This window comes from Hibiscus syriacus, unplaced genomic scaffold, assembly GCF_006381635.1.
Source record: "Hibiscus syriacus cultivar Baekdansim isolate YM2019G1 unplaced genomic scaffold, ASM638163v2 tig00110402_pilon, whole genome shotgun sequence".
Classification (NCBI taxonomy): Eukaryota; Viridiplantae; Streptophyta; class Magnoliopsida; order Malvales; family Malvaceae; genus Hibiscus; species Hibiscus syriacus.
This window is the reverse complement of record NW_024062722.1, coordinates 677069-702768: the sequence shown is the minus strand read 5'-3', so window position 1 is coordinate 702768 and position 25700 is coordinate 677069. Positions and strand designations below refer to the sequence as shown.

The window sequence follows — 25700 nt, the reverse complement described above, 5'->3', positions numbered from 1 at the left end:
TATACATACAGATGCGTACACCTAGTTTATAGCTCCTTTGTCTTAACTCTTGTTTAATCCTTTGTTTAATGGATTAATATAAAAATAAGTATTTAAACTATATCTAAAATTAATTTTTAGTCCTTAAAGAATTTTTTGTTGAAAATAAGTTTTTGTTATTTTCTTCGTTATACTTTTAGATGCCTACAGTTTAAAAGAATCGTTAAATAACATGTATCACTTAATAATTTTTTTTAATGATAATCACCTAAAAATATAATAAAAAAATATTAAATACCTAATTTTAACAAAAAAAAATTAAGTACTGTAACTTAATTTTGAATATAATTTAGACACTTATTTTTATATTAATCATTGTTTAATCCTTATAAAATTTCACATTTCGACTGCTGCTTCAATCAGAGAGCTAACAGTAGTAATACGTCTTCATGGCGACACCCGGATCTTCTCCCGTCCTCTCCACCCCGTTTGTGAAGTCAACGCACGCTAGTTCGGGGAGGTACCGGTGTGTAAGATTATACCGGCCGATGGCAGTATCTGCAGACCAGAGCTCGTCGCCGGCGAGGGTCACGACGCAGAACGGAAGATTGTTGGATTCGAAAAAGAAGAAGAGGAAGGAAACAAACGAGTTCGTGTCAAATATCTACTCCAATCCGGACGAAATTCCCGATGAGAAGGGAGAAACGTTGATAGATTATTTGGAAGTGTGTAAAGGTTTGATGATTGAATCAAAGACGGGGCCGCCACGGTGGTTTACTCCTTTGGAGGGCGGGTCCCACGCTAGTGATTCTCCTCTCCTCCTCTTTTTGCCTGGTTCGATTTCGATTTCTGTTCAATCTTTTAGAAAAATGATGGATGTAGGTGTCTACCTTCAAATTCAAATTCTTTTTCGATTAATTATTTATTTTAGGATAATTAATACAAATGATTCCGACTATAGGGTACTGGTTTGTTGAATCTACCAACTATTATAAGTTATATAATGATTTTCCGATTGTTGTCGAGTCTCGTTCAAATATTCATATGTTGAGTCTAGGTCAAATTTTTTTAAAATGAACAAGTTTTGAACGTATGAATAATTAGTTGATCGTTTTGTAATTTTTAATTATCGAGATACTCAACAAAGGAACACTATAATTGGAGTTCGGTTTTGTAACTTTTAATAATCTAGGACTCAACAAAACACCACCTTATTATCATGTATCATGGGACCATTTATATACTAACTTCAAAGCTATCAACTTTTGGAAACGAAATTTATATTTGGAATTTACCAAACACAGGGATAGATGGCATGGGGCTTGGACTCATTAAACATCATCGTAAACTTGGAAAGTAAGTGAACATATTACTCTTCTTTTCAGTAGAATTTATTCCTTTTTTCTCAAGTTTGAATAGAATTTGAATTTATTTATTTTCTAATATTGAATGAAGGATTTTCGATATGTGGTGTTTGCATATTCCAGTTACGGATAAAACATCGTTTACAGGTAATAATAGCATCCTTTTTGTTTTTTTGTTCTATACTCATTTGCTATCATGCATATGTTAAAAACATGTAGTCCTTGTGTACTTTATATTTTACCCTTTTAAAGATAGTATAAAAGCAAATATTAACCATTACTTATATGATAAATCTTACAAAGTAAATAGTAAATGTTATCTACTACTCTCTACTATGATTTTTTTTATTCATGATTTTAACTGCTTTGGTAATTAACTTGCAAATGGTTCAGGGTTTGCTTTCTCACGAAGTACAAAGCAAAAAAAGCTAATGCCAAGTTGATCAAAAAGTCTCTTTATGAATATTAAATCAGAAAAAAAAGTTAAAGAAATAAATTTTCAGTAGCCTGTCTTAATCCTGTTTCATCTTTATTAACTTCTATTGTTATTTTCCTTCCATAGATCTAGTGAAGCTGGTTGAAGGAACGGTAAGGTCCGAGTGCAAGAGATCACCAAACCGACCAATTATATTGTTGGGGAGTCTCTTGGAGCATGCATTGCCTTAGACGTTGCTGCTCGTAACCCTGACGTTGATCTCATGCTAATTTTGGCTAATCCAGGTGCAAACCTATGCTGTTATAATCATGTTGACAATAAAAAAGGATTGTTATTGGGACCTGAACATAACAGATTTTACTTATAAGGGACTAGTAAGAAGGGTATGCGACAGAGTTATGATATCATACTTTAAGATAAGATGTATTTCATACCAGAAAACTGGCTAAAGAGTGATGATCATTGTATTTCGGTTCTGTTTGCAGCTACATCATTTAGCCAGTCACAATTACAATCTCTAATACCTTTGCTGCAATTCATGCCCAGTCAACTTTTGCCGCACCTACCTTACATGATGAACTTGGCATCAGGTTTGGAATTTGTTCTTAAATTTCCGTTTTGTTGGCCTTGCTACTTACCTGAGGTTGAGGTGTAGAACTCGTTCTATTTAGTCTAATAGCCTTAAAAGCAGAATGTTATTAACTTCTTGTTGAAAACATGTACAACAATGATATTATAGCATCACGTTCCGTAGATTTATTCTTGTTATTGCTGATCATAAATAATTAAGAATGTTGGTGAGATATGAGCAGTGCTATCTATTTAGGTGATCCTCTGAGAATGGTCTTGGAAAATATGGTGAAGGGACTTATGCCACACCAAACCATTGGAGAGCTAACACGGGACCTGGTTGCAATCTCATCTTACCTCACTGTAAGATTATTTCATGAAACGTTAATGCTATTTCAGTTTACATTTCTTGTTGTAGTCTTCAGCTAAATCATTTTGTTGCAAAAACATATATGGAAAATGATAGTTTGAAGACACTTGTATGTTTGAGGTCATTTGTAAAAAGATGATAGCCTCGTGTAGTTTGACACTAACGCAATACAATTCTCCTAATATGTTTCCAATTTCTTGCCAAAAGAATTGACAATTTAAGTATCAGGTTCTGGCTGACATATTACCTGGGGAAGCACTTGTCTGGAAGCTGCAAATGCTTAAATCTGCTTCTGCGACTGCCAATTCACACCTCCATGCTGTAAAAGCTCAAGCATTGTTGCTTTGCAGGTCCTTAGTCAACAGCTCTATCCATTGATCTTTTTTGTTAATACTCTCACCTAATTTATGAACCTTAATGTGATGATGGTTGATATTTTCTATTTTTCATTAGTGGAAAGGATAAGTTGTTTCCCAGTCAAGAGGAAGCCCAAAGACTGTACCGCAGGTTGCCTAAATGTGAGATACGTACGTTTGAAGAAAGCGGTCATTTTCTCTTCTTAGTAGGACTCTTATCTCTCTCTCTCTCTCTCTTATGCTTTGTAACTAATTAGCAGCATGAAAATGATTTTGATAGAAATTTGGGTAAGAAAGAGATTAAATGATAACTAACTCAGATGACTCTATGCTAAGTATCATTTGTTTACATAGTAACGCAGAATCTTTAAATTTCTTGAAATATGGTTTCACAACCCATTCTATTATGCATCATAGTTGTTCTCATTCATTGCAGGAAGAAGATTTTGATTTGGTAACAACTATCAAGGGTGCTAGCTTCTATCGCCGTGGAAAATACCTTGACTATGTGTCAGATTACATGCCACCCACACCTTATGAATTCAAGAAAATATATGAATCACAGAGGTAAATAATTATCCTCCTATATGGACACTTTTATGCAAATTGCATTAACAGGATAAATCATGAACTCAAACCGGAAAAAATGACATTTTGTTTGTCTCAGGTATGTAAAAGTGTTCGTTGGTAAAGTTTTACCTTCTTCATCCTGCTGATACATATGCTTTTACTTGAAGTGGACTAGATCACATTGGTAGTTCCCAATTATAGCAGATTTTGTTAGTCGTGCCAGCACATCAACATCTGATACTATTGTCTCAAAATATTGTTATTCGTAGAACGATACTTTCTGTTACTAGTCCCGTGTTGCTGTCAACTTTAGAGGATGGCAAAGTCGTGAGGGGCCTGGCTGGAATCCCCTCAGAGGGTCCAGTCTTGTTAGTCGGCTATCACATGTTGCTGGGATTTGAACTAGCTCCCCTAGTGTTTCGGTTTATGATGGAGAGAAATATTCTTTTGCGAGGGATAGCCCATCCAATGATGTTTAATAGATTGAAAGAAGGCAAAATGCCTGATCTAGCATCATTCGACATATATAGACTAATGGGTTCAGTTCCTGTCTCTGGACCCAACTTCTACAAACTTCTGTCTTCAAAATCTCATGTCTTACTGTATCCTGGAGGCGTTCGTGAGGCTCTTCATAGGAAGGTAATATAACACTTCAGAAGGACATTTTCCATCTGAAAAATTGTTCAAATGTTCATCTTAACAGAAGTTCAGGCTGCTCCATATTTGACACAAGTTCCATGCCTTTGTTATGAGTTAAAAATTAGTGACAGTGATGGGTGGGGCTGTAAATGAGATGAACAGATCGCGAGCTATTCGAGATCGACTCTGTTAAAGATCGGTCAACTCTCGAATCGAATGGACTCGACTTGAGCTTGAACTCGAGCTCGACTCGAATTCTTAACGAGCCATAGCGAGCTACTTGAACCCGACTCGACAAGCTCGTGAGCTTGAAATTTTAAGCTCGTGAGCTTCGAGTTGAGTCGAGCTTTAATTTTTTATTTCGAGTTCAAATCGAGCTTGACAATTTTACGCTCGTAAGCCGAGCTCAGTTATATACTTTTCGAGTTGAGTCGAGCTTAGCAATACTCGAGCTCGACTTTTACAGCCCTAGTGATGGGTAGATAGACTTCTTGCTTCTCTATCTTTCCTTAGTGTCTTTCTCCATGTTTTAAATCCAACCCATACTCAGGAATGTTTAACCGTACATGTTGTTTTTTCTTTTTAAAATTTTTCCAGGGTGAAGAATACAAGTTATTCTGGCCAGAACAATCGGAGTTTGTGAGGATGGCATCTAGATTTGAAGCCAAAATTGTACCTTTTGGTGTGGTAGGGGAGGATGATATCGGTGAGGTGAGCCAATTTTTTTCCTACTGTACCATATTGTTTTGGAGCACATGAAACATTCAGTCTTCTGGTGCACTTTTAATTGACCAGTTCTTTGATTGGTCCTTGTCGATGTGTACCTCCATATCTGAGCTTATATTAAAGCTGGCATTTTGGATGTAAATGTATGCATGCGTATGCTTGTAGTCTTGGCAATCGTTGTACATTAAGGAAGATGTCGTAAGCAAAATCGAGATAAATAAATAGCATAAATCTAAGGGTTCCTAAATGTCTGCATATTTTGCATGATGCAATTTAAATTTGAGGTATGAGACAGACATGGATAATCTGCTTGCATATGAAACACTGTGTACCATCCTTTTCTTTCCGTTCTTTTCTCTTTTGGTATATATATATACATATATTTTGTTCATACGGATTACTGTTGTCAGTTAGTTTTCGATTACAACGACAGATGCAAATTCCTCGTTGAGGACGTTCATAAAAGAACTCTCAGAAGAGGTTGAGCGATTGAGGTACCATGATTTCTCTGAGACATACCTTGCATTTGAAGTTTTCCATAATTGCTACTCATTCTCTTTCTGGTATCCTTACAAGCTTGGAATGGTAGGACTGATGCAAACGGTGAGGTATCTAACCAAGATGTCCACCTCCCGGAATTATTCCGAAATTGCCTGGCCGATTTTATTATTATTTCGGGAAACCTATCGAAACAGAAGGTACTTTCGTTCCGCACTATTGGTTGAATAATGATCTTCAATTGCAATATGATTGATGACACAATACTGTTGTGTATGTTTTCTGAAGGATGAAAAATGAGCTAAGAAGCAGGGAGAAATCTCAGGAACTGTATTTGCATGTGAAGTCAGAGGTTGAGAACTGCATAGCCTACTTGAAGGAAAAAAGAGAAGAAGACCCCTACAGGAATTTGTTGCCTCGGTTGTTATACCAGGCCACACATGGCTTCACCGACGAAGTCCCAACGTTCGAGATTTGAAGCTCGAGAACGTTTCCCGATCCGGGCTGTATAATTACATGTCGAAGAACAAAGGCAAAGCTTCTCTTCAGATTTGCAGATCAAGGTTGAAGAAACACATCACATTTATAACCACATAAGGAAACTATTAGGAGCAAAAGTAGGATACAGAATAAAGACAGAAAGCTGGAATAAGGGCTTAACTATAAAATAAGGGCTAAAACTATATCATTTTTCCTAAATAGGTGCCCAAAATTTTATTTTTTTGAATCATTCAGGTGTCTAACGTTATTACTTTAGGTGTTTGGACCGTAATTGCCATTAAAGGAAATTCATCATATTTAGGTAATATAAATTTTTTATTTAAAATTAACAATACATTTGAAAAAAAAAACACAAAATCATTGAATTTAGTTTCCATGTAAATCAGATTCTCTGATTTAAATACTCTACCTCAAGCTAGGTTTTGTAGATGGTGATCAAACTAATCTTGGGATTTATTTCTTCCAAAGTTTTGCTGATGGAGTGGCTTTTTCGGGATATCCGAAAAATGTGATCCGAAAATGCGAGTACTCAAATTTAATAACCGAGATAGGATCGATTTTTGTGATATTCGAAAAATCGGATATTCGACAACACAGATACCAAAACATACAAGTACTCGGCAATGAACATCCCTAATGAGTACTCTTTGTAACCAAATTCGTTCTCAAATCCTACTAGAGTTGTTACCATGTGTTCCTATGCAATGTGACTTGTATAAATGTTAATTCCGACTAATCTTAGATATGATATGAAATATAAGGGTACAATTGTGGTTTTGGTCCCTTGTTTATTTAATAATAGTTTTGGTACTTGTCCTACGCTAAAGTCGAAATCTAGTTATTTTAATTTAATTTAAGATAATTTTATCTTCTATTTTTATTAAATTATTAGTTAGTAAGTTATTAACACAAATAACACTTCATTTTCTTTAAAGCATTTTTTTATTAATATGGGTAAATACAATATAGTACTATATGCTTAAAGATTTTGAATCATTTGACATTAAACGCTTATACTCCTACGTACGTGATGCTTGAACCCAGTGACCTTAAGGAATAACTACAATATCTTCCCACCCCGTCCACATAAGACAACAATTCTTTAACCACTAAGGTCATTTGGTTCGTGCGGCGTGCGATTTAAAGCATCCTTAAACATTCGACATTTTTAACATGATAAAACTTCTACTCCTAAAACACTTGTAACTTTTGCTTAACCCTCATGAATGCTTTCCTTGCTGTATCTCTCTTCCTCGTTCCATCACTTGATCCCTGCTGCAAACAAACCAAATAAGAACCTCAGTTATTCTTCAATAGCTAATAGTTGAGTTTCATTTCAGAATAATAATAATAATATTAATAATAATAATAATTGAGTTTCTATGCATTAAGTCTATAATTTCCAATAAACTAATTGCATGCCTTGTTGTCATTCTCTGCATCACACTGTTGCTTGCCCTTCTCTACCTCTTCTGCATTATCATCACCTTGGGTGTTTTCATGAGTGCAAAATACCTTGAAACTCGGCGATCGAGGGAACTCGATGATATCGTCTCTCTCGAGTTCGTCTTCGGGCCCTTCCTTGCCCTCTGAATCCATCTCCTCCATAGGCATACCATGCTCTGTAGGTAACACCAAGACGACATCATCCGCAACAGCTCCGTCATTGTTTCGAAGACATGCCGAGGCTGTTCGGACCTTCGGCCTTGAAATACCGCAACCCATCGAGCCGGGGGAGAGATGATTTAATGCCTACTATGTATGCCCTTCTTGTCAACGTATGTATAATATTTTCCCATGGAAACTACGGAAATATAAGGAGAGAATCCAACGAAAATATGGGGATTTCCTACATAACCACAATGAGGTTCAAGAGGTTGAATTTCACGTTACTTGTTAGTCAAGCCAGCCTTCCAATGCATTCTTGTTTTTCCTTTAGTTGTTGTCCGGTACAACCAAAACCAGCATTAATATAACATATGAAAACCAATTTGCCTTGTAAACCACAATACTTAAAATAATCGATTTAATCCGGGGGTGTTAATTAAGAAATAGGGTAAAGTTCACAATGGTCCCCAGACTATAGGATATTGCTTTATTAAGTCCCTCAACAATTGAAGGTTGCAAAATAAGTCCCGACTATAGAATGTTGCTTTATTATGTCATTTGACTATTAAAAGTTACAAAATGGTCACTCGACCATTCATTATGTTCAAAACTCTTCCTTTTCGGTTAAAAATTGACGATTGTCTAAGTTGGACTCTAACATGATGACTAAGTTCGAGATTCTGGGATCAAATTTTATCATATCATAGTCAGCAGGTTAACATTCAGCTCAGAATATCGTCAATTTTTTTAACGGAAAAGGACGAGTTTTGAACATACTGAATAGTCCGGTGACATTTTATAACTTTTAATAGTTGAGAGACTCAACAAAACAATACTCTATATTCAGAGGACCATTTTGTGACTTTTAATAGCCGAGGGACTTAATAAAACAATACTCTATCGTTGGGGACTATTTGTGTACTTCACCCTGAAAAATAATGATATAGACTTATTACAAAGAGTTAATACGTTATACCTCGTTCCGATCTTTCTCAAAAAATAATTCCACCAAAAGTTGAAGTTTCCGATCAAGAAGAGTCCTCTCAAGGTATCTTCTACTGATCACCGACTCTAAAGTCTTATGCTCTATTACCGGTCATCCTCCCTTCACCAGATTACTGACAAGTTCACGTAATATGTCAGAGTAAATCTATGTCAGACAATCGTAAGCAGCTATCATAACCCTAATTCTGACATTGACACTAAAAATTGTTATAAAACCTCTCAACCAAGATTAAGAGAGGGTCTTCGAGATCATTTTCTTCAACCTCAAGAAATCGTTAAAAACCATACGACTAAGAACCGTTTGCAAATCCATCATAAATCTCCAACCGCAACTCTCTACAGTTCAAATCAAAAAGAGTGAACCATCTATAACCGCTACCCCAAATATTATTATCAACATGACTCATAATCAAATAAAAAAAATACAGAAAACAGAGGTGAAATGAGCATTATAACTCTAAAATACAAAAAAAGAGTCAAAATTCAAAAAAAAAAAAAAACACTCTCGTACAAGGTACAACACACCATTTCTTCCTCAAAGCGCAAAGGGCCAAACCAACACTTTCCAAACACCCTGGCAAACCCAGAAACAAATGTCCCCGTAATACACATGACTGAAACAAGAAAAAGAATCTTAGCAGTACATCAGATATCACACAGCATAGGTCATGTTCGGCGGTTTTCGGTTGTCAAATTGTTGCTGCTGCTACTTCCAACGGCTCGATTCGGTTCGCTCACTCTAGCTGCCAAAGCAAGAACCTCGGTGACATGTCCCATCGACCGCTTTTTCTACCCCAACTAGACCGCCGGGATGTATACCACCACGCTCGCCAGTGTCATCCACTGTAGTTCTGATATCCGGAGATAATTCTCCTAATTCACCCTCCTTGACGTTTAATCGGTCACTCGCGAGTTGCCCTTCACAATGATCGGTGCCAGCACCAATATCGCCACACCGTCTTCCTACCATTTCTATGTCGTCCACGGCCTTCCTCATATTCGGATCATAACTCAGCCACCGGGTCGTGTTGGTAACACGGGTTCCCTGGGCACCTTTGCCCTGAAATTGTTCTTCGATAATGGAATGCAGGAGCAAAATATCTCCTTGAAGTTCTCAACCACTCCTTTGTTATAAGGGTTTGCTCTACGATCGTATCGATATCTGAAATTCTCATATGTCTGCAAAATCAAGAAACACAAAGTGTTACACTTATCTAACAAATTAACGGGCTCTGCAACATTATTATGACGAGCCAAGGAAAAGTATCTTGCCTGATTTGTACTGATCAGATACAAATGGAAGGCACTCAAACCACCAACGAACCACATTGCGATGAAAGTGTAAACTATTAAAACAATGGAAGCTGGGGTTTTAATCAATCGCTCTCCAAATCGTTGTCTCTTCTGATTCCATGATCCTTCGAACGTAGGCCCAGCAAATCAAAAACAAATATAACAGAAGGGTTGTTGAGAAGACAAACATGAAGAGAACCGATAATTTCGCTGCAAACAATAAAAGACGTTAGATGAGCTAAGGTACAAAAACGAAAATCAGAAAAATGTCACATTTACAGCAATTTCGATTTCCATCCATTTGTAATATGAAAATCTTACAGCCACAAGCCATGGTTAGGATTCATGTCTTGCAGCCTAAAGAAAATGGTGACATACCAGTCCAATACATTGGCCAACCCAAGGACAGTGGTGATCAAAGCGTTCTACAGTGTGAGCAGCGAGGAGGCCTATAAAGCATGCAAGTGTCACAATATTTGATCTTCACGGTGATTCCGTTGACCTCCACTTCTTTAATGCGTGGCAGTCGTAACTGTGGAGTTTGACCAGAGCCAACATCTGCATTTCCATCAAAACTTTCTGGCTCCGGAGGGTGTGCATTGCGCGAATGATACCGGGGTCTCTTCCAGATGTAGCAATAGAAGAACTAAATCCTGAAAGACGAAAAAAAAACATTTACGAGCTTCAATATCTGTCTTAGAGAAATCACATAGATTGTCCAAAACTCCAATAAATGCCTAACAAAATCACACAGATCCTCCAAAACATTGTAGAATTGAAATGGCACAATCTTATTTTACTTATATGCTAGAATTCCATCACATTCTTGTAACATTCATAAATGTAATCTCGATCGATACCGCAATCCCACTATTTAATGATACATTAAACCGCCATGAGAATAGGCAAAGAAAAAGAGATCTTATAAGCTACGATCATAGAAAATTACAAATTCTAGTCTATATACCTTAGCCAACAAACTAAAGGGAGTCTACCACCATCATGAACTAACACTTAATGGGGAAAAATGTGAAAGGAAAGAAAATTCACAGTTCATCCTCCTAGAATCCCAACTCAGTAGGACACCATAGTACCATAATCTTCCTAACATTTAATAAGAAGCTTTTCAAATGTAACCAGGGATCTAAATAGCAGTCTGCTATCGGGAATAGCGGCCGCTATATTGTAGTAACGGTACCGTCCAAACCCTTTATTGCACGACCGCGATACCCGCAGTAGCAGTCCGGTGTGTCTGCACTCAAGTAAACACAACTCGACCAAAAACTCGGCTGCAACCGCAAATTAAATCCTGAATGTAACAACTCATTCAAAAACATGGAAACCTTTGAGAGACTTACATAAACCGTGAAGACAACAGCAACAGCCATGATTGAAATACCCCAGTGATCAGAATAATCATCCATCAATTTGCTGACAACAAATACACAGAAAATGGAGACTGGAGCTACTATAAGTAAAATAGTCAGCCCTAATGATCTTACATCTGGTCCAAATATAAACCTCCCTTGAAATAAAATTTCTGCAAACGGCGAAAAAGAAATCATAATTCAATGTATTTTAAACCATTACTTGTAATGAAAATCAGTACATGGATAGGATAGAAAGAGGAAAATGAGGGATTTATAAGGCTAAAAAAAAGGAGACAGAACAAAAAAGCTTACATTGCTACCTTTCCAAGATTGGTAAACCCGTAAATCACCCGACCCGCCGCCGATGGAACCCGGATCCGGTCTTTGGGGTGGCGGCACCACATACATCTCTTTTTAACTCTCAGAATAACAACAAAAAGCTCACTTTAAAAGATGATATTTGAGGAGAAAAAGAAGAAAGGAAGGAGCTTTTAAGCATAGAAATGGAAACCCGTGGTTGCACTGAGTCAAGGCAGGATGGGTTAACTGAGTTAGAGCGAGTGGTGGAGGAATCGGCGACAAGGCATGAACTTTTTTCGAACAACGCGGAGGAAAGAGGACGCTGGTTGGGGGTTCTCTTTTTCTTTTTGTAGAAATTTATTCACGTAACTAATAATTTCAAGTCTAAAATCACAAATTACCCCATTAGTGTCTTCATTAGCAAACAAAACAACATCTTTAACAATTTTAAGTTGGATTTTACTCACTGTATTTTTTGATTTTTAACTCGTTTATTGAATCATTTTACTCACTCTGTCGTCAGGGTCGGTTCTGACTTTTTCTTGACCCGGGGCAAAATTAAAATTGGGCCATAATTTTAAAAAATATTGAAAAATATGTAATATAAAATTTTAATTTTTTTATTAAATTAAATAAATATTAACTCATTACAATATCAAAATGTCAAAAAGCATATTTAAGCATATAAATACTTATAAAAACATTACTTTCGAGCATTTTTTGATGCAAAATCATGATGATAGTGTCAAAATCAATGTTTTCCAACATATTTTTCTAATATATAACATATCTAGCCCATTCAATATTCTTGTGACATTATTGACCTCAAGTAACTCTTCAATAATTTCAGCTTTGAAAAACTTCTTTCTGCGGATGCTACCGTTATCATCATTGTTAATAAGATTCGATAAGCAATTGAAACATTAGGATAACAATCTCTAGCTTTAACAAACTCAAGAACTTCAAGCGTGACATGAATACATTGGCAAAGTCAATTGCAACACTTTCATTTCAGAATAAAAATCATCTGCATCAACATCCGACAAATTATTATGAGAAAAATAATCTTAAAATTACTACAACATTCTTTTAATTTATTGTCATCCAATGACTTCAACCTTGTAGAATCAATTAAAAATCCAAAATAATTTTTAAAAATCTTTAACTGCTCAAATCAATCTTTCAAAGAAGCAACCGTCATATCAACAAAAAAAAAAATAATTAACTTTAAAAGACTCCTCTGTTGATTGCATTTCTTCATCATGATCATTCTTATCAAATTGTCTTTTTCTAAAAATACGACGCTTAGTCGAAAAAATTGGCTCTATGTTCATAGCTAATGCAAGACTTTTAGCAATATCTATACTAGCTTCAAACCCCTTATTTCTATAGTTTTCAAAATTGACATTATGATTAATTTAGTTTTTAACGTTATGATGAGAACAATAAGTCAATAAGAAATAAGTTTATGGACCCTGCTTCTAATTTAGTTTATTAATATTTATGGACCATGCTTTTAATTTAGTATATTAATATAATTTTTAACGTTATGATGAGAACAATAAGTCAATAAAAAACAAGTTTATAGGTCCTCTTGCATTAATTAAAAAAATAATATATTAATATTTATGGCCCTATTTTTAATTTAATTTATTAAAATATGATAAATTAATATAAATTAAAATTATGGGCCCTGGGTGGGTGCCCCTGCCCAGAGCCGGCCCTATCTGTCGTTAACTTTTTAATTGTATTATGACAAGATACAAGCATCAAAACGATGTTGTTTTGAAAAAATCAAATATACACTAAAACGACGTCATTTCGAATCCTCTTCTTCCCCCCATTTTATCTCTACTTTTTTGTTTTATAATTGGATGAACAAAATGGGAGAGATAGTAAATTTTAGTGAGGAACGGTGTAATTTAATTGTCATATTTTTAATTATTTTATATTAAATAATAATAAAAATGATATATCATCACAACACTAAATAAATAATGACAGAGTAAGTCACAAAATGGTTAAATCTATAAAATTCAGTGAGTAAATTAAAAAATTGTTTTTACTAAGTTAAAAAATCGGTTTGGAGGACCGGATGATGTAACTGGTTTCGGTTTGAAAAAAATTCGGTTTTTAATCCAGTAAAAATCAGGTCATCCAATTTTTTAAACCCCAGACCGGATTTTTTTCCGGATAAAAAACCAGTTTTTTATCCGGTTTTTTTTCAAACCGGTTTTTAATCCGGTAAAAAATCCGGTTGCCCAATTTTTTCCCAAACCAGTTATACTATCCGGTTAAAAAAAACGATTTTTCCCAAATCCAATTTCAGATATTTTTTACGCAAATCGAATATTCGAATTTTTTATGCACCTCTACTCAGATTGCACCCTCCTTCCTTCCCCCGTGAAATTCATAGCATCGTCCCTTGGAACAATGACTAAAAAGACAATTGGAATATGATTAAGTTTTCTTTTTTTCTCATTAAAGTTTGAAAGAATGCATGAAAAATAAATTAATCACTAACGTTATCGATTTATAATAAAATAGTCACACATCGTTAAGTGTCGTTGCTAGGTTAACGGAATGCTGATGTGACTTATATGGCAAGTTTGATCACATGGACAACCATTTTGACCACCGTGGACCTCACTTTAAAATTCTTTTCCTCGGCATGGAAGATTTTCCAGTTGCAAGTCTATATTACCCTATTGAGCGGTGGCACGTAAATTGCATCAACTGTTGTCCTTTCAGCCGATAGAGATGCCTTGGCTTTGGGCAGGTTCCGAAGAGAGAAATGAAGCTTACTTTCCAACAAGTTTATGTCGACAAGAAGCATCTTGTCATCCAACCTTCCTACGGCAACGAGTTGAAGCGAAGCTTGCAGCAGTTTTAATTGTGGAAGATCTGAAGCTTCACGTATCGGCTCAGCACATCATTGTTGTTGCCGATATGATAAAACTGAGATGCACTACTCACTTGGAAGTGAACGCGTTGACTCCTCACCCGAACGTATGATGGCCATGACGACAACAATGACGAAATCGGTGTAGGTCAAAAGACTAAGGTCAACCCATAGATCTTCAAACGAAGTTTATATTCTAACCCTTGAAAATATGGGTTGGAATCCATACAGTGATGCAAATATATTAAAAATAGTTTATTTAGCAGGGAATTAAACGTGCTCATTTCAAACATAAAAAGGGTATACTCTGCTATGGTTGCACAGGAAGAACTATGCCTTGGTCTCCAAGGGGGAAGAAGGCAAGAAACTGGAACTCCTTTGACTGGGACCCAAGGTACTACTTACTATGTGTTGGCCTCAGAGCAGGTTTACGGGGAGGTCGAAGAGCTTTGTGTTCGTATTAGACAATTGGGAGCCCCTCAGCAAGAAATAGGACAGTAAGAAAGTCAAGAGCCGACTTAGCCGGACCGATATAAAAGGATTCTCCTCCTTAACATATGTTGGAGGGACCGCCGATCCGATTTCAAGAGACCCGCCTCACTTTCATTACCATGCCTTTAGTCGCTCAGAACACGAAGGACGGTCAAGCATGCTCTTGAAATCCCAACTTTCATCCGAGACAGGGTCGTGGCTGGGGCGGCGCGAACTGCGCGACCCGCAGGCCCTCCAAAAAATGGGCCCCAAAAAAATATATATATAGTGGCATTTTACCAATAAACGCCACTATAAATGGACCTATTGCGACGTTTTTTTTAAAAAACGCCATTATTGCGGCTTGATAAAATACCATTATAGATGGATCTATTGCGGCGTTTGTCAAGAAAACGCCACTATTGTTGCCCCGAAATCGAATATATCTAAAAAATAGAGGCCCATTTATAAGAATTGTACAAGGCCCCGAAAACCCTGCCACGGCCCTGATCCGAGACTTCAAGGATAGGAATAAAGCAGCTATCCAACATTCACATTCAAGTTTCCATAAAGAATGATTTAAGTCTCTCCCAAAATAGCTTAAACTGATCATTGAGAAACAAATACCATAAACTTAGAGATACGAAAAGAGAGATGTGGGGACTGCAGCTAATGTAATTTATGTGCCTCCCGCTAAGCAAGGTAATAGATTTGCAACTCGGAACCCTCCATGTCGGGGAAAAGGATTGCAGAGTGAGGTCAAAGGACTATTAACGTTGTCCTATAAGTCACTTTAACGTCCACATCAGCATTTCGTTAACCTAGTAATGACTATTAACGTCAAGTGACCGTTTTATCATAAATCGATAATGTTTGACTAATTTGTTACTTTTGAAACTTTAGTAGGAAAAACGAAAACTTACTCAAACATTAAGGATAATTCATGTATTTTACCCTTATTAATGTTATGATGTAATTGATTTAAATTAATGACTTTTTTTAATCATTTACATATATATTTGGTAAATGGATACCAAATAATGTAAGAGATGGATTAGGTTATTTTTCTATGTTTGAGGGTCACATCGAGTGTAAAAAGAATTCAAGGGTCACATTAATTAGGCATTTAGTACCCTTTTACCTATAACTTTTGTATTTTTTAAATTTTGATAAATTAATCTAAAACTAAAAGTATATTTATAATTTTTTTAATTTGAGAAAAAATAGATGAGAGTATAAAATAATCCAGGAATGATAGGAAGAAAGATTTTACAAAAATAAAATTATAATAAAAAATGAAATAAAATATAAATAAAGAATTAAATTATAAAATAATAAATTTATTGTTAAAAAATAAAATTTAAAGTTACATAGATATTATTTTCAATTTAAGTTTTACAAATATTTTTTAATATTAGAGAAGGATGCGATTTGAATTTAGTCAAGATTAGGTATGGGTCGGGTTGGGTCAGATTTTTTTGTCCACCCGACCCGAGAACTATGACCCCTCCACCCGAGATCCGACCCGACCCCATGAAACAAGATTTCACCTAACCCCCGACCGATATATAACTTAAAAACCAAACCCGACCCGAAATAATAATAAAAAATATTATTTTTATTCACTAAAAACAATGACTTAATTGAAAATAATATATAGAGGGATATTATTATAATTATACCTTAATATATAAGGTAAAATTATATTTTTTTTTGGGTCGGGTATTTTTCACCCTAAACCCGAACTCGACCCGAACATCACATTTAAAAAACTCGACCCGAACTCAATTTTTTTTAGAAAAACCCCCCGATCAGGTCAGATCAGAACACTTCTGGTTCAGGTCCCATGCCTATCCCTAGTTAAGATTACTTAAAATGACAAAAGAATTATTAGTAGGAAAAATTAGGAGTGAACATTTGAGTTAGTCAATAAAATTTTTTGAGTTAATCATACTTTATTATTCAAATTTTATTTAAAATGTTTTTTAGTCAAATCCAATTATAAAATTCGAATTAAATTATTATTATTATTTTTATTTATTATTATTTTTTTGTAATGGTAAAAGAAGAAAGCATTGTTGTTGATATTTACACAGTTGAAAATTTATACATTTTGCAAGGCAACAAATGGTTCCATGGTGTAGTGTTAGCACTCTGGACTTTGAATCCAGCGACCTGGGTTCGACTCCCGGTGGGACCTTTTTTTCACTTTTGTAATTTTTATCAACATCTAACAACAGTTTGACGCATGTGAAGCATTTCCCGAGCTCTGATTTCGTTTATCCGTCCGACGCTCCCCCAACATCTTGGCGGGCCTCGGCAACGGCTCGCTCTCTGTTGGAATCCCTTTCTAACATCCTGGTTGTTTCCGTGGGAGACTCTTCGTTCTCGGGCACTTTCACGCTAACCCTTTTAGCTGCTTCATGTGCGCCATATGGATGGGAAGTCAAGTAAACAAGAGCAAGCATTGTATCACTAATAGAGGGTCTGCAATTAGCATTTTCTAAGAATGCATAGGAAGGACACCTCTAGGGCCTTCTTCATGCTTGACTTGGAGAAGTGACCTCTCAGCAATGGATCCTTTACGTTCGAAATGTTCATTCCGTCTCTCAACATCGATCGCGCCTACAAAATTTTCTAAATATATCTACATAATCATTTGCTCCAAAGTATCTTCAACTGGAACTCGGATTCTTCTGTGTTTTCAGCCATCAACTAAGAAAGATTTGAATGATCCAAATCACCAGGTGCGGCTAAATAGTACATAATCAAAGTATTACCTAATCAACAAGGAATCGTTCTTCACGAGCACGGTTGTCATCGCGAGCTTTATGTCCAGTAATCAGATCCAATAGGACCACCCCTAAAGATATCAGAATTCGTACTCAATTTTCCACCGGTGAGGCATTCAGCTCCTTCATGTAACACATGGTTACTGTGCCCCTGAGTACCTCACCAGTGAAAAATTGACTATGAAGTCTGAAATCTTTAGGCTTGCCTCAAATCCTCCTTGCACTATCAAGTGTGAGCCATGTTGCCATAATTAGGCTCATCAGTTGCAGCAGATGGTTCCCTTCTTAAGCCTGCAGTCAGGGATGGACCGAGGGGACGGATTCTCTTCTTAATTCTACAGTCAGGAATGAACCAACAGTGCAGCTTCTCTTCCTAAGCCTGCAGTCAAAGATGGACCAAGGGCGGGTCGAGGCTTCCTGAAAATTTAAAATTATCATATATTTTAGATTTTTTCTTTACATTTTCTATTGAAATTCTGTTTTCTCACCCCCTAGAATTTTAAAAGTTCATATTCATCTTCCTAAAATTTTAAAAGTTCAAGTTGGCCGGTCTGTCCACTGCCTTTTGATCCTACTGAATCAACTCTTGATTATGTGAAGGCATATCATTCCACCATGATTAACATCAAAATTCAGAAATCTTGGAAATTCAAAGCATATTTAACCAGTTTCCATCAGAACATATCCAAAATCAATTGAAGAAACATCCATCCATCTTTCACAGACCCAAAACTTTATCTCAACTAAGCCTCAAAACTTAAACCCTTATATTCCATGGAAAAGCCTGAAAAAACACTGATTTAACTAAGCATACGAAGAAATAAAGATCAAGACACTGATTTAACTAAGCATACGATGAAAAGCCTGAAAAAACACTGATTTACCCCTGAACAAAGACAAGTGAAAAAAACATAAATGAACACAAGAAAAGCACGACAGGCATAACTGCAATGACATGTAAAACGTTTTGTAAAGCATTAGAAAAATAAATAGGGCTGTAACAAATCGCAAGTTATTTGAGTTCGTCTCAGTCAAAACTCGGTCAACACTAGAATCAAATGAACTCGACTCAAGTTCGAGCTTGACTTGAGTTATTAACGAGCTGAAGAGAACTACTTGATACCGACTCGAAAAAATCGACGACAACTTGAAAAGATAATATATTAAAATTTTAATTTTCTAAATCAAATTAATAATAATATTAACAATTATAGCTTGAACTAAGCTCGAATTCGTGAGTCAATCGAGTTAATCCGAGAATGTTCTGAGTTCAAGTTTTTTCAAGCTTGAATCCAGCTTCAATTTTTAATTTCGAGTTCAAATCGAGTTTGAAAACTTCAAGCTGACAAGTTTTTCGAACTCACCAATACTCGATCTCCACTAGGCTCGTTTACAGCCCTACAAATAAGAACATTTAAAACACAAAACGGATAGGATTGAGAAAGAACCAATAATATGCCTGGCTTGCCCAATGATCAGCAACCGGTTCGGCATTACACTCAAGGCAGGGGCGGTTAATAGCTTGTACATTTCGTTCCCAAAACCACCTTCCGATGCTTTTTCCGATCACAAACCCATGTCTACAGAACCGCTCCGGAGGAAGTTCACGTATTCTTGGAGCGCCTGAAAGTATAAAAAAAAATACATCCGAGTTAAATTTCCTTCAATCAAAAGGAATATACATTCAAAAGATTACCATTTCTAGAAAAGTGAGCTTGAATAACTCTTCCAACTCTAAGAGTCTCCTTCACGATCCTCCCTTTAAAACCCTTGCCCATTTCCTCCACCGTAGCACAGGTCTTGGCCCGAGCTTGAACGGGTGCCTCGGCCGAAGACAAAGACGCGTCTCTTTTAAGCTCCCGGAGCTCCAGCTGGGCAGGCAAATCAAGCATGGCTCCGTTGGCGGCGGTTGTGGTGGTAATCGGCGGTGCGTCGAGGGATCTTAGTGTGAGCATGAGCCAGGTTATGGAAGTAAAAGCTGCGCAGAGAATCAGAAACCAGCGTACCAGAGCCCGCCTCCGCCTTGAAACGCCGTACCTCATCATTTTTCTAGGTGCTGAAGTGAAGTTTGACAGTGCGATTGGATTTGCTCCTTCAAAAGTGAAGATTTGTGGACTAATTACACGATTGCTTCGGTGCCCAGGGCCAAACCCTTTTCCAAAATATTAAGGGTAAAGTACACAAGTGGTCCCCAACAATAAGATATTAATTTATTAAGTCCTTCAACCATTAAAAATTATAAAATTTTCCTCTAAGAATGTTGCTTTGTTAAATCATTCGACTATTAAAAATTACAAAATGGTCACCCACCTATTTGAGTTATATGATCGGATTTTATTATATTATAGTCAGTACATTAATATTTATCTCATAATATCGTCAATTTTTTAACGGAAAAATATGAGTTTGGAATATAATGTTGGGTGATCATTTTATAATTTTTAATAGTTGAAGGATTCAACAAAATAATATCATATAATTAGAGGATCATTTATAACTTTTAATAGTTAATAGACTTAATAAATTAGTACTTTATACTCGTGATCACTTGTGTACCTTATCCAAATATTAAATAATTAAAAAATGGTTTTTTTCTTCTTTGGGTAAACTACGCCAATGGTCACTAATGTTTGGGTTAGTGTTCGTTTTCACTATTGATGTTTGAAAAGTCACAAATTAATCACTAATGTTATCATTTCTTACAAAATGGTCACTAACGTTATCGTTAGTTATAAAATAGTCACTTGACGTTAACAAATCGTTCTCCTCCTCCTCCTCCTCCTCCTCCTCCTCCTCCTCCTCCTCCTCCTCCTCCTCCTCCTCCTCCTCCTCCTCCTCCTCCTCCTCCTCCTCCTCCTCCTCCTATATAAATTACCACCCATGCAATTACCTAATGCCCATGCACAAAAACAAGTGGATTTAACGTTAATGGGGTTGGTAATTAGAAATAAACATAAAAAACAATATAAAAATATAATTTCTAGAAGCTTGCTTAATCACTATACTATATAAATCATTAAGTGGAGGACATGAAAACAACCCAGCAAATACTCCATTACAGTAGGGTCTTCTGAAATTCCCACCGCAGAATCATGGCTAGACTTTTCATCATCTTCTTATTCTTCTTCTTCACCGTTTCTATTCCCGTGAACAGGAAGCTTTTGGGGCTTAACAAGATGGAAAAGCTAAGCCACTTCAAGCTTTACTGGCACGACATCGTGGGGGGCGAAACCCAACGGCGGTCCCCGTGGTTATGCCGTCAAAGAACTCGTTGACGACGTTCGGGATGATCAGCGTAATAGACGACCCTTTAACGATGATCAGCTCGAAAATGGTGGGGAGAGCACAGGGGTTTTACTCCGCGGCGTCTCAGCAGAAAGTTGGGCTGTTGATGGCCATGAATTTCGCTTTCATGGAAGGTAAATACAATGGCAGCACTATAACGATACTGGGGAGGAACACTATGTTCTCCAAGGTGAGGGAGATGCCGGTGATCGGAGTGGACTTTCCCGGTTTGCTAGAGGATACGTTCAGGCTAAAACTCATCGTTCTGATCCTGCAACCGGGGATCGATGTTGTTGTTGAGTACTCGAGTATAATTGTTATGTCATGCATTACTGATTAGCCTTCATTTCTCTCTTTTTTTTCTCGGAGTTTAGGTTTTGTTTTAAATCGTCAGCTTTAATCCTGTTTTTTTATGGAATAATTCCTTTTTTAGTTGATTGTACTTGTTGAGAATTTAATGTTATATACCCAACCTGAAGACTTGTGCGACATATTAAACCTTTGAATGGTGTTGATAAAGCCTTGTGTAATGGGTGAGAAGAAGAAGAAGAAGAAGAAGAAGAAGAAGAAAGAAGAAGAAGAAGAAGAAGAAGAAGAAGAATTACTGCAATAACGGTTTGTTAATGGCGGTTAACGTCGATTAATCATTTTGTAACAAACGATAATATTAGTGATCATTTTTAAAACAAATGATAACATTAATGACCGATTTATGATTTTTCAAACATTCGTGATAAAAACAAACTCTAACCCAAACATTAGTAACCGTTGACTTAGTTTACACTTCTTTTTATAATTACTATATTTTGTAGCCGTGCAGGGGATTTAGATAATTAAATATATTAATTACTTTTATAAACATATTTTAGATAGATAATTTTTTTTTATAAAAAGTCGTTAGTTTTATTGAAATTATAAAATATCAAAAATTACACCGAAGATTTACAAGTATAACTGTAAATCTAAAATATAATTATGACATTTTTCTATTACTATTGAGATAAAAACTAGTCATTTAGATCACATAAGGACCAAAGAAGGAAAATACTAAAAAACCTAATCAAAAAGCTCGAATAAAATAAAGACACGAATAAATCTGATTGCATCGGTAAACGAACCACAAAAGAGATTGGAGCTACTGAAAGACCACTGACAAATCGTAAATAAAAGGCAAGTGACATGAGAAAATTTTCCACGAACGTAAAACGCATATCCAAATTAATCCTAAAGTTCAAAGCATGGAAGATCATCGTGATAACAAATAAGAGCCATCATGATAACAAATAAGAGACATTTTGATTTACGATGTCAAATCCAACCCTTAGAAAAAAAAAAAACCACGACAAAAAACCGTAAACTACCAAAAGACAGAGGAAAAACGTGACACAAAAGTATATATAAATGTGTTATAAAGACATAGAGCATGTTACAAAAACATAATTATTCTTATTAAAAAACTAAAAACAAAGAAAAAAAGATAACCGACGGGCAACAGTCAGCATCAAAATTAATTTCGCCGCTGGTTAAACAAAATTAAAGAAGAAAAATCGAACTGATCAATAAAATTAACACAAATTATAAAAAATTAAAAAAAAAATAAGAGAGGAAGAGAAAGAAAGTGGCTAGGATTTCTTTTAATCTTTTAGATAGATAAATTTAAAATGAAATTAGAATAAATAAATTATATAAAATATAAAAGAAACATATATACAATATGATCAAATATAAATGTGACAAAAAATAATATGACAAATATTATATGTTTACACATTTAAAGACAGACACAAGATCTTATATTAAAAAATATACATCGATAAAATTTTAAGAGCAAAAATATTTTGCGAGTAAAAAATGCAAAATATACTTTTAAGATTTTAATTTTTTAACATCAATTAAAATATATTTATAATATAATTTATAACATCAATTAAAATGTACTAATTAATAAAAATATACTAATTAATACATAAATAATAAAATATTATATAAACATTTATAATATAATTTATAACATCAATTAAAATATATTTATAATATAAATATATTCTTATAACATTTTTAATTTATCTTATATCCTCTCTTCATTAAACTTTTAATTTTTATAACATATATTACAAAAAATCAAGAAAATACATTTATATTATATAAATGTAGTTTTATTACATTCTATATTTTATATTGCAATTATTTTATTTTCTATTACTTTTTTCTTTTTTATTGATTTTTAAATTTTTTAATATAAATTAAAAATACTTTATAAAATTAATATATTTTAATTTAGATTATAATTTAGGTTAGGATAAACTTACACATTTAGGTACTAAACGTGCAATTTACCCTATAATATATGTTAGGATATATACTTACAAAGTGATGTGGTTAACGCGAAAGTTCTACAGTGCGACAGATTTAATATACGGCTAAAAAAAGGTGTTATCGTTTTTGTTATTATTATTAATTATAAATATTGGTAAACGCGGTATAAAAACTTGATAAAAAAATAATATTTTGGGTATTGTTTTACAAGATATATTATTAAAACCAGTAAAATATCTAATAATAACAAAACTGATAGAAATAATAATATTTTTGATTATTTTTTATCTATTTTATTATTTAAATAATAATAAAATCTATAATTTTTTTATGTGTATATTAAAGCTGACCACGTGAGCATTTCCTCGTTAACCCTCCGTACATTACTGCCACCTACGACCATATCAATTCTCCTTCCGACAAAACCATGAAAAAAGTACTCACTCAAATCTTCCCTCTAAGGATTTTCAGCCATGGAAGACGGCCAAAGCTCAAACCAGAGAAAGAAACCCAGGAGATCAAAGATCACAAAGGAGATCCCCAGGCCAAATATGCCCTGGATGAAGCCTCCCAGGATATCGACAATTTATTGTCACGACTGCCCGTCCAAATCGAAATTCCCGACTTCGTCGACAAGTATCTCGATCTTGTCGATGAAAAAATATGTAGCCATGAATCGGTCGTCGAGGACGATGGCTAGTTTCTTGAACTTGTGAACCAGATATCAAAATTGTACAGGAATTTGTCAGATTCCGGTTCCGATCACCGTGCTTTGATCAACCGAATCGGTAAGATCCAGCAGCGAGCTATGTGTTATTTGGAGGATGAATTCATGTCTCTCATGGTAGAATCCGAGGCTTCGGATCAGTCCGGCGAATATCAATCGGCCGATCTTCTTCTTCATTCCGGCTAAGAACAAAACTATCCGGGCTATTCTCATCGAGTGTTGATCACCTTGAATAGGATTGCGAAGGAGATGATCTTCGGAGGATATGAATCTGAATGCTGCGAGGCTTACATGATTACCAGGAGGAACATAATTGAAGAATCCTTGAACAAGCTTGGATACCAGAAGATCAGAATTGACGATGCTCAAAAGATGCAATGGGAAGCTTTGGAGAAGGAGATTCCTCCATGGATCACGGCGTTTAAACAATGTGTTAACCTCTACTTCTCCGGCGAGCGTAAGCTTGTCGAAACCATTTTCTCCGATTACATTTCCTTATCCTCCGCCCTCTTCAGCAAGCTCGTTAGCCGCGTGTTTATCCAGCTTCTCAATGGGAAGCGGTCGCCACCGTCAAGCGCTCGACGGAGAAACTCTTCAAATTGCTGGACATATAGGAGAAGTTGCGCAATAACCTTTCCGCCATCGACGGCATGGTAGCTAAAGAATGTTCCCAGTTGCTCCGGAACGAAAGAAGCCGGACTCGTTGTCTGATTGGAGAGACCGCCATTTGCATCTTCTGTGACCTTGAAAATGCAATCCAATCCGACACCGGATAAACCCTGGTTCCTGGCCGAGCCGTTCATCCCTTGACTCGCTACACCATGAATTACGTCAAGTATGCATGCGATGAGTATAGAGAAACCATATATAGAGCAAGTTTTCTAGAACCATTCCAAAGGAGCAAGCAGGCCATGGAATCACGACGCTGACAGAGAGAAAGACAAGGAAGAAGACGATCACTCACCATTTGTGGGACAAGTTTTGAGAATCCTTGAACTATTGGATTCAGCTGTCGAAGCAAAATCCAAGCTTTACAAAGACACGGCCTTGAGCTGCATTTTCCTGATGAACAATCGGGCGTTAAATGTTTTGCAGAAGATCAAAGCCTCGGCGGAGCTCCACCAAGCAACGAGAGACACATGGTGCCGTAAAACATCGTCGGAGCTCCGGAACTACCACAACACGTACAAGAGAGAGACGTGGATGTAGCTCTTGGGTTCGTTTAATTATTTAATTTTGAGGTTAAAGTTTATATCATATACTATATGTTTAAAACTATTTATATTTTAAAAGTGCATTAGAAAGAATTATATTAAATCAATTTGGGATTGAATTATATCATTTTCAAAATGTTTCAAATTTCAGGACTAGATTGAAATTTAGCTTATGTTTTGAGGATGTTTACTTGAAATTAACAGAGAAAATACTCCCTCAATGTAAGGGTAATTTGGGAATTTACAAAACGTAATATATTTTAGGATAAATTATATTATTAGTCACCAAATTATTACTATATTATTCATTGTAATCACTAAATATTTTAATACCGTTATATATTTTAGTAAAATCATCACTAACATTATACATTTTAATAAAATCATCACTAACGTTATATAATTTCC

The 25700-nt window shown here is 35.6% G+C and overlaps 1 protein-coding gene, 1 non-coding gene and 4 pseudogenes across 2 annotated transcripts; 4 read left to right on the top strand and 2 right to left on the bottom strand.

Moving 5' to 3' along the window:
• Positions 1–398: 398 nt before the first annotated feature.
• Positions 399–6232, top strand: LOC120123581 (annotated as a pseudogene).
• Positions 6233–9111: 2879 nt separating this feature from the next.
• On the bottom strand, positions 9112–11942 carry LOC120123583 (annotated as a pseudogene).
• A 5145-nt stretch (positions 11943–17087) lies between these two features.
• TRNAQ-UUG lies at positions 17088–17158 on the top strand. The gene has a single exon. It is a non-coding gene; the product is annotated as a tRNA-Gln (tRNA).
• Positions 17159–17173: 15 nt separating this feature from the next.
• On the bottom strand, positions 17174–19847 carry LOC120123612. The gene is made up of 4 exons (XM_039142464.1): positions 19447–19847; positions 19199–19373; positions 17739–18167; positions 17174–17583 (listed from the first exon to the last, which is right to left on the bottom strand). The coding sequence occupies exons 1-3, from the start codon at positions 19793–19795 to the stop codon at positions 18092–18094; spliced, it is 600 nt and encodes a 199-aa protein (XP_038998395.1). The 5' UTR covers positions 19796–19847; the 3' UTR covers positions 17174–17583; positions 17739–18091.
• A 1012-nt stretch (positions 19848–20859) lies between these two features.
• On the top strand, positions 20860–21403 carry LOC120123665 (annotated as a pseudogene).
• A 2375-nt stretch (positions 21404–23778) lies between these two features.
• LOC120123704 lies at positions 23779–25454 on the top strand (annotated as a pseudogene).
• Positions 25455–25700: the final 246 nt, after the last annotated feature.

Bases quoted from the DNA above. Each gene is read 5' to 3' on its own strand.
- LOC120123612 (XM_039142464.1), bottom strand. From the start codon at position 19,795: ATGATGAGGTACGGCGTTTCAAGGCGGAGGCGGGCTCTGGTACGCTGG. The intron at 19,374-19,446 runs GTAATCTTTTGA...TTATACTTTCAG, and splicing joins AGCTCACTTTTCTAGAAATG to GCGCTCCAAGAATACGTGAA. The intron at 18,168-19,198 runs GTTCTTTCTCAA...TTAAATTTTCAG, and splicing joins GCAAGCCAGGCATATTATTG to GAAGCCTCGACCCGCCCTTG.